We start from the raw sequence: 14,738 nt of genomic DNA on the forward strand, positions 1-14,738 counted from the left end.
TCCCCCATATCCCCCCTCGGACCCCCCATATCTCCCCATACGACCCCCATATCCCCCCCTAGCACCCCAAATCCCCCCATATCCCACCCCATATCCCCCCATATCCCCCCATAGGACCCCCATATCCCCCCATGTCCCCCCCCACACCCCCCATATCCCCCCATATCCCATCTCATATCCCTCCATATCCCCCCCTAAGACGCCCCTATCCCCTCCTCCCTCCCCCCCATATCCATCCCAGCCCCATACCTGCCCCCCATTCCCCCCTCCAGCCCCCCCATATCCCCCCATATCCCACCCCATATCCCCCCATATCCCCCCATAGGTCCCCCCATATCCCCCCATAGGACCCCCATATCCCCCCCTAGCCCCCCCACACCCCCCATATCCCCCCATAAGACCCCCATATCCCCCCATAGGACCCCCATATCCCCCCCTAGCACCCCAAATCCCCCCATATCCCACCCCATATCCCCCCCTAGCCCCCCCATATCCCCCCATATCCCCCCATAGGACCCCCATATCCCCCCCTAAGCCCCTCCTATCCCCTCCTCCCTCCCCCCATATCCCCCCCAGCCCCATACCTGCCCCCCCCCCCAGCCCCCTACCTGCCCCCCGGGGTGGGCACGGCCTGCATCGCGCCCCCCAGCCGGCCCCCTGGCGGCAGCAGCACTCCTCGAAGCTCAGCGCCGCCCCCCCGAGGGGCGCCCCGCACATCCCCGCCTCGTCCCGCCGCTGCCAGCACACGTCGGGGGGCGGCTCTGAGGGGGGGGGGGGGGCGACTCGCATCGGTGTGCACAAGAGCGTGCGCGCCTTGCACGAGTCTGCGTGGCTGCGTGGTGGGGGGGGGGGGGGCTGTGCGTTGGGGTTGCGTGGGGGGTTGCACGACGGGTGCACGAGGGGTGGATGTGGGTTGCAAGAGGGGTGCACGAGGGGTGGCGATGGGTTGCACAAGGGGTGCACGAGGGGTGGATGTGGGTTGCACGAGGGGTGCACGAGGGGTGGATGGGGGGTGCACGAGGGGTGGATGTGGGGTGCACGAGGGGTGCATGAGGGGTGGATGTGGGGTGCACGAGGGGTGCACGAGGGATGGATGTGGGGTGCACGAGGGGTGCACGAGGGGTGGGTGTGGGGTGCACGAGGGTTGCACAAGGGTTGCACGATGGTTGCATGAGGGCTGGTGATGCGTTGCACGAGGGGTGCACGAGGGGTGGCAATGGGTTGCACAGGGGTTGCACGAGGATTGCCCAAGCATTACACAAGGACTGTGCAAGAGGTGGCTATGGGGTACACGAGGGTTGCACAAGGGTTGCACGATGGTTGCAGGAGGGCTGGCGATGGGTTGCACGAGGGTTGCACGAGAGGCGGGTACTGAATGCACGAGGGTTGCACAAGGGGTGGCTACTGGTTGCACGAGGGTTGCCCAAGCATTGCATGAGGATCACGTGACACATACATGAGGATCCCGTGATTACCACGTGACACACATGAGGACCACATGACAGACACGAGGATCACGTGACACGCACGAGGCCCACGCGACAGACACGAGGATCACGTGACACACACACACACACGAGCACCACTTGACACGCGAGGCTCCCACGAGGACCACGTGACACACGCTAGGCTCACGTGACACACCCGAGGCCCCACACGACACCCCTCCCCGATGATCACGTGACCGCCGCCCCCCACTCCCCCGATCACGTGACTCACCGGCGTGGGGCAGGCAGCGGCGGCGCTGCGGGTCGTAGCGGGCCGGGGGGGGGCAGAGGCAGCGGAACGAACCGCGCGTGTTTTCACACGACCCCCCCGCGCAGTTGGACTCGTCCAGGCACTCGTCCACGTCTGGGGGGGGGGGGACGACGACACACATGGAGACCCCATAGGGACCCCACAGAGCCCATAGGGACCCATTGACCCCATGGGGACCCCACAGAGCCCATAGGGACCAATTGACCCCATGGGGATTCCACAGAGCCCATAGGGACCCCATAGAACCCATAGGGATCCCATAGAACCCATAGAACCCACGGGGACCCCATAGAGCTCATAGGGACCCCACAGAACCCATAGGGACCCCATAGAACCCATAGGGATCCCATAGAACCCATAGGGACCCATAGAACCCATAGGGATCCCATAGAGCTCATAGGGATCCCATAGAACCCATAGAACCCATAGGGACCCATAGAACCTATAGGGACCCCATAGAGCTCATAGGGATCCCATAGAACCCATAGGGATCCCATAGAACCCATTGACCCCATGGGGACCCCACAGAACTCATAGGGACCCCACAGAGCCCATAGGGACCCCACAGAACCCATAGGGACCCATAGAACCCATAGGGACCCCATAGAGCTCATAGGGATCCCATAGAACCCATTGACCCCATGGGGACCCCACAGAACTCATAGGGACCCCACAGAGCCCATAGGGACCCCATAGAACCCATAGGGATCCCACAGAACCCATAGGGACCCCATAGAACCCATAGTGATCCCATAGAACCCATGGGGACCCCATAGAACCCATAGAACCCATAGGGACCCCACAGAACCCAGAGGGATCACATAGAACCCACTGACCCCATGGGGACCCCACAGAACTCATAGGGACCCCACAGAGCCCATAGGGACCCCATAGAACCCATAGGGATCCCATAGAACCCATGGGGACCCCATAGAACCCATAGGGACCCATAGAACCCATAGGGACCCCATAGAACCCATAGGGACCCATAGAACCCATAGGGATCCCATAGAGCTCATAGGGATCCCATAGAACCCATAGGGATCCCATAGAGCTCATAGGGATCCCATAGAACCCATAGGGACCCATAGAACCCATAGGGACCCCATAGAGCTCATAGGGATCCCATAGAACCCATAGGGATCCCATAGAACCCATTGACCCCATGGGGACCCCACAGAACTCATAGGGACCCCACAGAGCCCATAGGGACCCCACAGAACCCATAGGGACCCCATAGAGCTCATAGGGACCCCATAGAGCTCATAGGGATCCCATAGAACCCATTGACCCCATGGGGACCCCACAGAACTCATAGGGACCCCACAGAGCCCATAGGGACCCCATAGAACCCATAGGGATCCCACAGAACCCATAGGGACCCCATAGAACCCATAGTGATCCCATAGAACCCATGGGGACCCCATAGAACCCATAGAACCCATAGGGACCCCATAGAACCCATAGGGATCCCACAGAACCCATAGGGACCCCATAGAACCCATAGAACCCATAGGGACCCCATAGAACCCATAGGGACCCCATAGGGACCCCATAGAACCCATGGGGACCCCATAGAACCCATAGGGACCGATAGAACCCATAGGGATCCCATAGAACCCATTGACCCCATGGGGACCCCACAGAACCCATAGGGACCCCACAGAACCCATAGGGACCCATAGAGCCCATAGGGACCCATAGAACCCATAGGGACCCCACAGAACCCATAGGGACCCATAGAGCCCATACAGATCCCATAGACCCCATAGGGACACATAGACCCCATGGGGACCCCATAGAATCCATAGGGACCCATTGACCCCATGCGAACCCCATAGAACACATAGGGACCCATTGACCCCATAAAGATCCCCAAGAACCCATAGGGACCCATAGAACCCATAGGGACCCATTGACCCCATGGGGACCCCATAGAACTCATAGGGACCCTACAGACCCCATGGGGACCCCATAGAACTCATACGGATCCCATAAAACCCATAGGGACCCATAGAACCCATAGGGACCCCACAGAACCCATAGGGATCCCATAGAACTCATAGGGACCCACTGAACCCATGGGGACCCCATAGAACCCATAGGGACCCCTAGAACCCATAGGGACCCATAGAACCCATAGGGACCCCATAGAACCCATGGGGATCCCACAGAACCCATAGGGACCCCACAGAACCCACAGGGACCCATTGACCCCATGGGGATCCCATAGACCCCATAGGGATCCCATAGAGCCCATAGGGACCCATAGAGCTCATAGGGATCCCATAGACCCCATAGGGATCCGATAGAACCCATAGGGACCCCATAGACGCCATACAGCCAATAGGGACTCATAGAGCCAAGAGAGCCCATAAGGACCCCATAACCACAGTGTGACCCCATAGCACCCTATAGCGCCCCATAGCACCCTATAACACCCCATAGCGCCCCATAGCGCCCCACAGCGCCCTATAACACCCCATAGCACCCCATACAATCCCATAGCACCCGATAGCATCCCATAACACCCCATAGCGCCCCATAGCGCCCTATAACACCCCATAGCGTCCTATAACACCCCATAGCGCCCTATAGCACCCCATAGCGCCCCACAGCGCCCCATAGCGCCGCACCCAGGCACTGCAGCAGGTTGCTGTCGTAGTCGTAGCCCTGCTTGCAGTAGCACTGCTCCATTGGGCCCCATAGCGCCCTATAGCACCCCATAACACCCCATAGCACCCCATAGCACCCCATAGCACCCCATAGCGCCCCATAGCACCCCATAGCGCCCCATAGCGCCGCACCCAGGCACTGCAGCAGGTTGCTGTCGTAGTCGTAGCCCTGCTTGCAGTAGCACTGCTCCATTGGGCCCTATAACACCCCATAGCACCCTATAACACCCCATAACACCCCATAACACCCCATAGCACCCCACAGCGCCCCACAGCGCCCCATAGCGCCGCACCCAGGCACTGCAGCAGGTTGCTGTCGTAGTCGTAGCCCTGCTTGCAGTAGCACTGCTCCATTGGGCCCTATAACACTCCATAGCACCCTATAACACCCCATAACACCCCATAACACCCCATAGCACCCCACAGCGCCCCACAGCGCCCCATAGCGCCGCACCCAGGCACTGCAGCAGGTTGCTGTCGTAGTCGTAGCCCTGCTTGCAGTAGCACTGCTCCATTGGGCCCTATAACACCCCATAGCACCCTATAACACCCCATAACACCCCATAACACCCCATAGCACCCCACAGCGCCCCACAGCGCCCCATAGCGCCGCACCCAGGCACTGCAGCAGGTTGCTGTCGTAGTCGTAGCCCTGCTTGCAGTAGCACTGCTCCATTGGGCCCTATAACACCCCATAGCACCCTATAACACCCCATAACACCCCATAACACCCCATAGCACCCCACAGCGCCCCACAGCGCCCCATAGCGCCGCACCCAGGCACTGCAGCAGGTTGCTGTCGTAGTCGTAGCCCTGCTTGCAGTAGCACTCGTAGCCAGGCTGGGTGTTGACGCACTTCCCCTCCTTGCAGACCTCGGCCCCAAACAGCGCGCACTCGTCGATGTCTGTGGGGTCGGACGGTGTGGGGTCGGTGGGGTGGGGGGTGGGGGGGGGTTTATGGGGTGGGGGGGTTATGGGGTGGGGGGGGGATGGGGTCACTATGGGAATAATGGGGTTATGGGGTGCTATGGGGTGATGGGGTCACTATGGGGTTATGGGGTGCTATGGGGTTATGGGTCACTATGGGGTTATGGGGTGGGGGGGTTATGGGGTGATGGGGTGATGGGGTCACTATGGGGTTATGGGGTGCTATGGGGTTATGGGGCACTATGGCGTTATGGGGTGGGGGGGTTATGGGGGTGATGGGGTGATGGGGTCACTATGGGGTTATGGGGTGATGGGTTTATGGGGTCACTATGGGGTGGGGGGGTTATGGGGTTGGGAGTGTGGGGGGGTTTATGGGGTGGGGGGGTTGTGGGGTGAGGGGGGGTTTATGGGGTGGGGGGGGGATGGGGTCACTATGGGAATAATGGGGCTATGGGGTGCTATGGGGTGCTGTGGGGTTATGGGGTGCTATGGGGTGCTATGGGGCCACTATGGGGTTATGGGGTGATGGGGTTCTGGGGTGGGGGTCTTTATGGGGTTCTGGGGTTTGGGGTTTGGGGTGGGGGGCTTTATGGGGCAATGGGGATCTGGGGGTTCTGGGGTGGGGGTCTTTATGGGGTTCTGGGGTTTGGGGTTCTGGGGTGGGGGTCTTTATGGGGTTCTGGGGTGCTGGGGTTCTGGGGTGGGGGTCTTTATGGGGTGAGGGGTTTCTGGGGTCACTCTAGGGTTTGGGGTGGGGGTCTTTATGGGGTTGTGGGGTTTGGGGTGGGAGTCTTTATGGGGTTCTGGGGTTCTGGGGTGATGGGGTTGGGGTCTTTATGGGGTTATGGGATTTGGGGTGGGAGTCTTTATGGGGTTCTGGGGCTCTGGGGTTCTGGGGTTCTGGGGTGGGGGTCCTTATGGGGTTCTGGGGTGATGGGGTTCTGGGGTTGGGGTCTTTATGGGGTTGTGGATTTTGGGGTGGGGGTCTCTATGGGGTGAGGGGTTTCTGGGGTCACTATAGGGTTTGGGGTGGGGGTCTTTATGGGGTTCTGGGGTTTGGGGTGGGGGTCTTTATGGGGTGAGGGGTTTCTGGGGTCACTCTAGGGTTTGGGGTGGAGGTCTTTATGGGGTTGTGGGGTTTGGGGTGGGAGTCTTTATGGGGTTCTGGGGTTCTGGGGTGATGGGGTTGGGGTCTTTATGGGGTTATGGGATTTGGGGTGGGAGTCTTTATGGGGTTCTGGGGCTCTGGGGTTCTGGGGTTCTGGGGTGGGGGTCTTTATGGGGTTCTGGGGTGATGGGGTTTGGGGTGGGGGTCTTTATGGGGTTGTGGGGTTGGGGTTCCGTGCCGCTCCCCCCCTGACCGCGGTGCGCCGGCACCCCGTAGTTGTGGGCGTCCTCGTCCAGGATGAAGCCCCTGCCGTCGGGGCACAGCGCCAGGAACTCCGCTGGGGGGGGGGAGGGGGGGGGTTCAGACACAGCCCTCGGGACCCCCCCGGGACCCCCCCCCCCCAGGACCCCCCCAGAACCCCCCCAGGACCCCCCAAATCCATCCAAGATCCCCCAGCCCCATTTTAAGACCCCCTCCTCCAGGACCCCTAAAACTCCACTCCACGACCCCCCAGGATCCTCTAGACCCCCCCAAGACCCCCCCCCAAGACCCCCCCAGGGCACCCCTCCAGCACCCCCCCAGGACCCCCCCAGAACCCCCCCAGGACCCCCCGAATCCATCCAAGATCCCCCAGCCCCATTTTAAGACCCCCCCTCCAAGAGCCCTAAAACTCCACTCCACGACCCCCCAGGATCCTTTAGACCCCCCTCAGGACCCCCCCCAAGACCCCCCCCCAGGGCCCCCCCCCAAGACCCCCCCCAGAACCCCCCCATGACCCCCCCAGGACCCCCGAATCCATCCAAGATCCCCCAGCCCCATTTTAAGACCCCCCCTCCAAGAGCCCTAAAACTCCACTCCGTGACCCCCCAGGATCCTTTAGACCCCCCCAGGACCCCCCCCGAGACCCCCCCCCAGGACCCCCCTCCAGGACCCTCCCAGAACCCCCCCAAGACCCCCCCCAAGACCCCCCCATTCCCCCCAAACTCCCCAAACCTCCACTCCAGGACCCCCAGGACACCCCCAGCCCCATTTAACGACCCCCCCAATCCCCCCCACCCCCCCCCATAACTCCACTCCAGAACCCCCCCAGACCCCCCCTAAACCCCCCAAACCTTCACTCCAGGACCCCCAGGAGCCCCCAGCCCCATTTTCCAACCCCCTCATTCCCCCCAAACCCCCCAAACCTCCACTCCAGGACCCCCAGGACACCCCCAGCCCCATTTAACGACCCCCCCAATCCCCCCCAAACCCCCCATAACTCCACTCCAGAACCCCCCCCTGACCCCCCAGACTCCCCCCCAGGACCCCCCCATCCCCATCTCACACCCCCCAATCCCCCCCAAACCCCCCAAACCTCCACACCCAACCCCCCCATAACTCCACTCCAGGACCCCCCAGTCCCCCCCATCCCCATTCCCCCCCCCCATCCCCCCCAAACCCCCCATAACTCCACTCCAGGACCCCCCATCCCCCCCCATCCCCATTCCCCCCCCCCCCCAACCCCCCCCAAACCCCCCATAACTCCACTCCAGAACCCCCCCTGACCCCCCAGACTCCCCCCCAGGACACCCCCAGCCCCATTTTACAACCCCCCAAACCCCCCCATCCCCCCCCATCCCCATTTCACACCCCCCCAATCCCCCCCAAACCCCCCAAACCTCCACACCAAACCCCCCCATCCCCATTCCCCCCCCCCCAATCCCCCCAAACCCCCCATAACTCCACTCCAGGACCCCCCATCCTCCCCCATCCCCATTCCCCCCCCCAATCCCCCCCAAACCCCCCATAACTCCACTCCAGGACCCCCCATCCCCCCCCATCCCCATCCCCATTCCCCCCCCAATCCCCCCCCAAACCCCCCATAACTCCACTCCAGAACCCCCCAGACCCCCCCATTCCCCCCAAACCCCCACACCAAACCCCCCCATCCCCCCCATCCCCATTTCACACCCCCCCAATCCCCCCCAAACCCCCCAAACCTCCACACCAAACCCCCCCATCCCCCCCCATCCCCAGTCCCCCCCCCCATAACTCCACTCCAGGACCCCCCAGACCCCCCCAACCCCCCCAAACCTCCACACCAAACCCCCCCATCCCCATTCCCCCCCCGCAATCCCCCCCAAACCCCCCATAACTCCACTCCAGGACCCCCCAGACCCCCCCAAACCCCCCAAACCTCCACACCAAACCCCCCCATCCCCATTCCCCCCCCCCAATCCCCCCCAACCCCCCCATAACTCCACTCCAGAACCCCCCATCCCCCCCCATCCCCATTCCCCCCCCGCAATCCCCCCCAACCCCCCCATAACTCCACTCCAGAACCCCCCATCCCCCCCCATCCCCATTCCCCCCCCCAATCCCCCCCAAACCCCCCATAACTCCACTCCAGGACCCCCCATCCCCCCCCATCCCCATTCCCCCTCCCCCAATCCCCCCCAAACCCCCCATAACTCCCCTCCACCACCCCGTAGCCCCTTCCCCAACCCCTCCCTCGACTCCTTTCCCCCCCCCCATCCCCCCCCCCCCCGTCCCCCCCCCCATCCCCACAGACCGGAGGTGGGTATGGGGCAGGGGTAGACCTCGCAGTGGTCCCCCCAGCCCGCCCCCAGCGAGCAGCAGCACTCCCCCCTGGTGATGTTGGCAGCCAGCACGGAGTCGCACAGCACGGCGTCCTCGAAGCTCAGGTAGCACTGCTTACGGGGGGCGGGGGGCTCCCGTGCTGACCCCCCCCCCAAAAATAAAACAACAAAGCCCCCCACAACGTCAGCACACAGGGAACCCCCCCTTACCGAGACCCCCGGGGTCCATAAGGGGGGTACGAGGGGGGGGGGGGACAGCCCCCAACCTGAACCCCCCCATCACCCCCCCTCCTCCTCGTACCCCCCCCCCAACCACGACCCCCCACGACCCCCCCCATGCCCCCCCCCTCCTCGTATCCCCCCCAACCACGACCCCACACGACCCCCCCATGCCCCCCCCTCGTACCCCCCATCAACCACGACCCCCCCCACCCCCACCCCTCCTCGTACTCCCACCCCAAACCACGACCCCCCACGACCCCCCCATGCTCCCCCCACCCCCACCCCCAGCCCTCCTCGTACCCCCCCCAATCACGACCCCCCACGACCCCCCACCCCTGCCCCCCCACCCCTACCCCTCCTTGTACCCCCCCAATCAGGACCCCCCACGACCCCCCCCACGACCCCCCCACGACCCCTCCCACCCCCACCCTTCTCATACCCCCCCCCAACCACGACCCCCCACGACCCCCCCATCACTCACCCCACCCCTCCTCCTCGTACCCCCCCTCAACCACGACCCCCCACGACCCCCACTGCCCCACCCCTGCTCGTACCCCCCCCAACCACGACCCCCTACGACCCCCCCATGCCCCCCCCCTCCTCGTACCCCCCCCCAACCACGACCCCCCCCGCCCCCCCACCCCCCCCACCCCTCCTCGTACCCCCCCCACGCCCCCCCCAACCCCACCCCCACCCTCCTCGTACCCCCCCCAACCACGACCCCCTACGACCCCCCCATGCCCCCCCCCTCCTCATAACCCCCCCAACCACGACCCCCCCCGCCCCCCCACCCCCCCCACCCCTCCTCGTACCCCCCCCACGCCCCCCCCAACCCCACCCCCACCCTCCTCGTACCCCCCCAACCACGACCCCCCACGACCCCCCCATGCGCCCCCACCCCCACACCCACCCCTCCTCGTATCCCCCCCCAACCACGACACCCCCCGCCCCCACACCCCCCCCACCCCTCCTCGTACCCCCCCCACGAGCCCCACATGCCCCCCCACCCCCACCCCCCCCTCCTCGTAACCCCCCCAATCACGACCCCCCCTGCCCCCCCACCCCCCCCACAACCCCCCCCACGACCCCCCCACCCCCACCCCCACCCCTCCTCGACCCCCCCCATGCCCCCCCCCTCCTCGTACCCCCCCCACGACACCCCCCAACGCCACCCCCCCCTCCTCGTACCCCCCCCACGACCCCCCCCACCCCCACCCCCACCCCTCCTCGACCCCCCCATGCACCCCCCCCTCCTCGTACCCCCCCCCACGACCCCCCCATCACTCCCCCCACCTCCCCTCCTCGTACCCCCCCCAACCACGACCTCCCCATGCCCCCCCCCCCTCCTCATACCCCTCCCCCAACCACGACCCCCCCCTCTGCTCCTCCCCCCCCCCCAAGCCCCCCCACCACCTACGGGTGCAGCGGCGGCCATCTTGGCTGTGCCCGTAATTTGGGGGGCAGAGGCAGAGGAAGGAGCCGTCGGTGTTGGTGCACGTGCCGGGGGGGGGGCACAACGAGGGGTCTGCTGCACACTCGTCCACGTCTGGAAGGAGGGGGGGGGCGTGAGGCCGCCGTCGTGCAACACGTCGCACGGAATTGTGCGACACGGGGATGTGTGACACGGAATTGTGCAATATGGGGGTGTGTGACTAGTAATTGTGCAACATGGGGGTGTGTGACACGGAATTGTGCAACATGGGGGTGTGTGACATCATTGTGTTACGTGGGGTGGTTGTGTGACACAGAATTGTGCAACACGGGGATGTGTGATGTGGAATTGTGCAATATGGGGGTGTGTGACATGTAATTGTGCAACATGGGGGTGTGTGACACGGAATTGTGCGACATGAGGGGTTGTGTGACACGTCAGTGTGCAACATGGGGGTGTGTGACACGGAATTGTGCGACACGGGGATGTGTGACGCGGAATTGTGCAACTTGAGGGGTTGTGTGACATGGAATTGTGCAACATGGGGATGTGTGACATGGAATTGTGCAACATGGGGATGTGTGAGATGTAATTGTGCAACATGGGGGTGTGTGACGCATCTGTGCAACATGGGGGGGTGTGACATGTAATTGTGCAACACGGGGGTGTGTGACACAGAATTGTGCAACACTGGGATGTGTGACACAGAATTGTGCAACATGGGGGTGTGTGACACCTCATCGTGCAACACATCCATGTGTGACACCTCGTTGTGCAACAGGTCAACGTGCCACACATCCTTGTGAAACACACCCACGTGTGACACCTCATTGTGCAACACAATGTGCAACATCAGTGTGCAAGACAACGTGCAACATCAGTGTGCAAGACAATGTGCGACATATCATTGTGCAACATGCCCTTGTGCAACACACCCACGTGTGACACCTCATTGTGCAACACAACGTGCAACATCAGGGTGCAAGGCAATGTGTGACATCATTGTGCAACACGTCCTCGTGCAACAGAGCCATGTGTGACACCTCATCGTGCAACACCCCCACGTGAAACACATCCTCGTGCAACACACCACTGTGTGACACCTCATCGTGCAACACAACGTGCAACATCAGTGTGCAAGACAATGTGCGACACATCATTATGCAACACGTCCTCGTGCAACACACCCACGTGTGAAACACGTCACCACCAGCCCCACCTCCGCGGCTCCCTTTGCACCAACGCACACCCAGCGCCCCCCTCCCCCCCCCCTCGCACGCTTTTGCACACCCAGGCACGCACGCACTCACCGTGGCAGCGGCCGTGCCGCACGCCGTAGCCGGGGGGGCAGCGGCAGCGGAAGGAGCCCAGCGTGTTCACACAATCGCCCCCCGTGCAAAGGGCACCCAGCGCACACTCGTCAATGTCTGCGGGGGGGGGGCATTGAGATCCTATAGGGACCTGTAGGGACCCCATAGAGACCCATAGGGACCCATAGAGACCCCATAGAAACCCCCATTACTGCCCCCAACCCCACAGCCCCCCCATAACCCCCCCCAACCCCATAACCTCCATAACCCCCCCATAACCCCCCCATAACCCCCCGTGACCCCCCAGCCCCCCCCAACCCCATAACCTCCATAACCCCCCCATAACCCCCCCATAACCCCCCCATAACCACACCCAATCCCATACCCCCCCATAACCCCCCAAAACCCCCCCAACCCCATAACCCCCCCGTGACCCCGCAGCCCCCCCCAACCCCATAACCTCCATAACCCCCCCATAACCCCCCCAACCCCCCCAACCCCCCCATGACCCCCCAGCCCCCCCCAACCCCATAACCTCCATAACCCCCCCATAACCCCCCCATAACCACACCCAATCCCATACCCCCCCATGACCCCCCAAAACCCCCCCAACCCCATAACCCCCCCGTGACCCTGCAGCCCCCCCCAACCCCATAACCTCCATAACCCCCCCAACCCCATAACCCCCCCGTGACCCCCCAACCCCCACAACCCCACAACCCCCCCAACCTCACAGCCCCCCCCATAACCCCCCATAACCCCCCCCAACCCCATAACCTCCATAACCCCCCCAAACCCATAACCCCCCCGTGGCCCCGCAGCCCCCACAACCCCACAACCTCCATAACCCCCCCATAACCCCCCATGACCCCCCAACCCCCCCAACCCCACAACCCCCCACAACCCCATAACCTCCAGAACCCCCCAACCCCCCCATGACCCCCCAACCCCCACAACCCCAAAACCCCGCCAACCCCATAACCCCCCCATACTCCCCCAACCCCATAACCTCCATAACCCCCCCAACCCCATAACCCCCCCAACCCCATAACCCCCCCGTGACCCCGCAGCCCCCCCAACCCCATAACCTCCATAACCCCCCCAACCCCATAACCCCCCCGTGACCCCGCAGCCCCCCCAACCCCATAACCTCCATAACCCCCCCAACCCCATAACCCCCCCGTGACCCCGCAGCCCCCCCCAACCCCATAACCTCCATAATCCCCCAAACCCATAACCCCCCCGTGACCCCACAGCCCCCCCCAACCCCATAACCCCCCCTATGACCCCGCAGCCCCCCCCAACCCCATAACCTCCATAACCCCCCCAACCCCCCCATAACCACACCCAATCCCATACCCCCCCATAACCCCCCAAAACCCCCCCAACCCCATAACCCCCCCAACCCCCCCCAACCCCATAACCCCCCCGTGACCCTGCAGCCCCCCCCATAACCCCCCCCACCCCCACAACCCCACAACCCCCCCCAACCCCATAACCTCCATAACCCCCCCAACCCCCCCATAACCACACCCAATCCCATACCCCCCCATAACCCCCCAAAACCCCCCCAACCCCATAACCCCCCCATACTCCCCCAACCCCATAACCCCCCCCAACCCCCCCCAACCCCATAACCCCCCCGTGACCCCGCAGCCCCCCCCATAACCCCATAACCCCATAACCCCCCCACCTTCGCAGCGGGGGGGCTGGCTGAGATGCCTGGTTCCGGGGGGGCACTGACAGCTGTAGGAGCCCCCACTGTTCACGCACAGCCCTGGGGAGCACGGAGCCCCCTCCTCACATTCATTAATATCTGGGGGGGGGCGGGGGGGGGGGCAATTAGTGGGGCTGGGGGGGCAGATAGTGGGGTTGGGGGGGTGAATAGTGGGGCTGGGGGGGTGGATAGTGGGGTCGGGGGGCAAATAGTGGGGCTGGGGGGGCAGACAGTGGGGTTGGGGGGGTGAATAGTGGGGCTGGGGGGGTGGATAGTGGGGTCGGGGGGCAAATAGTGGGGCTGGGGGGGCAGATAGTGGGGTTGGGGGGGTGAATAGTGGGGTTGGGGGGGTGGATAGTGGGGCTGGGGGGCAATTATTGGGGCTGGGGGGCGGATAGTGGGGGCAGGGGGCAAATAGTGGGGCTGGGGGGGGTTGGGGGGCAAATATTGAGGCTGGGGGGCAATTAGTGGGGCTGGGGGGCAGATACTGGGGCTGGGGGGCAATTATTGGGGCTGGGGGGGCAGATAGTGGGGTTGGGGGGCAAATAGTGGGGCTGGGGGGGGTTGGGGGGCAAATATTGAGGCTAGGGGGCAATTAGTGGGGCTGGGGGGGTGGATAGTGGGGTTGGGGGGCAAATATTGAGGCTAGGGGGCAATTACTGGGGCTGGGGGGGGCAGATATTGGGGTCGGGGGCCAAATATTGGGGCTGGGGGTCAATTAGTGGGGTTGGGGGGCAGATAGTGGGATTGGGGGGCAAATAGTGGGGTTGGGGGGGCAGATATTGGAGTTGGGGGCCAAATATTGAGGCTGGGGGGCAATTAGTGGGGCTGGGGGGCGGATAGTGGGGTCGGGGGGCAAATAGTGGGGCTGGGGGGGGTTGGGGGGCAAATATTGAGGCTGGGGGGCAATTAGTGGGGCTGGGGGGGCGGATAGTGGGGTTGGGGGACAAATAGTGGGGTTGGGGGGGGAAATTATTGGGGCTGGGGGGGCAGATATTGGGGTTGGGGGC

General features: G+C 63.7%; 1 protein-coding gene across 1 annotated transcript in view; it reads right to left on the minus strand.

Annotated features, from left to right (window-relative positions):
- Positions 1 to 14,738, minus strand: part of LTBP3 (latent transforming growth factor beta binding protein 3) — a 48,816-nt gene that overhangs the window by 3,003 nt on the left and 31,075 nt on the right. Inside the window, exons 16-23 of the mRNA XM_090129699.1 lie at positions 13,705 to 13,827; positions 12,012 to 12,128; positions 10,687 to 10,815; positions 9,020 to 9,187; positions 6,722 to 6,805; positions 5,210 to 5,338; positions 1,720 to 1,851; positions 609 to 761 (exon numbers count right to left, since the gene is read on the minus strand). Of these exons, the coding sequence (XP_089985825.1) occupies positions 609 to 761; positions 1,720 to 1,851; positions 5,210 to 5,338; positions 6,722 to 6,805; positions 9,020 to 9,187; positions 10,687 to 10,815; positions 12,012 to 12,128; positions 13,705 to 13,827 (1,035 nt within the window). The remainder of the gene's footprint in view (positions 1 to 608; positions 762 to 1,719; positions 1,852 to 5,209; positions 5,339 to 6,721; positions 6,806 to 9,019; positions 9,188 to 10,686; positions 10,816 to 12,011; positions 12,129 to 13,704; positions 13,828 to 14,738) is intronic.

The sequence above is a fragment of the Phasianus colchicus genome, chromosome 37, assembly GCF_987193195.1.
Source record: "Phasianus colchicus chromosome 37, bPhaCol1.hap1.1, whole genome shotgun sequence".
NCBI classification, from domain to species: Eukaryota; Metazoa; Chordata; class Aves; order Galliformes; family Phasianidae; genus Phasianus; species Phasianus colchicus.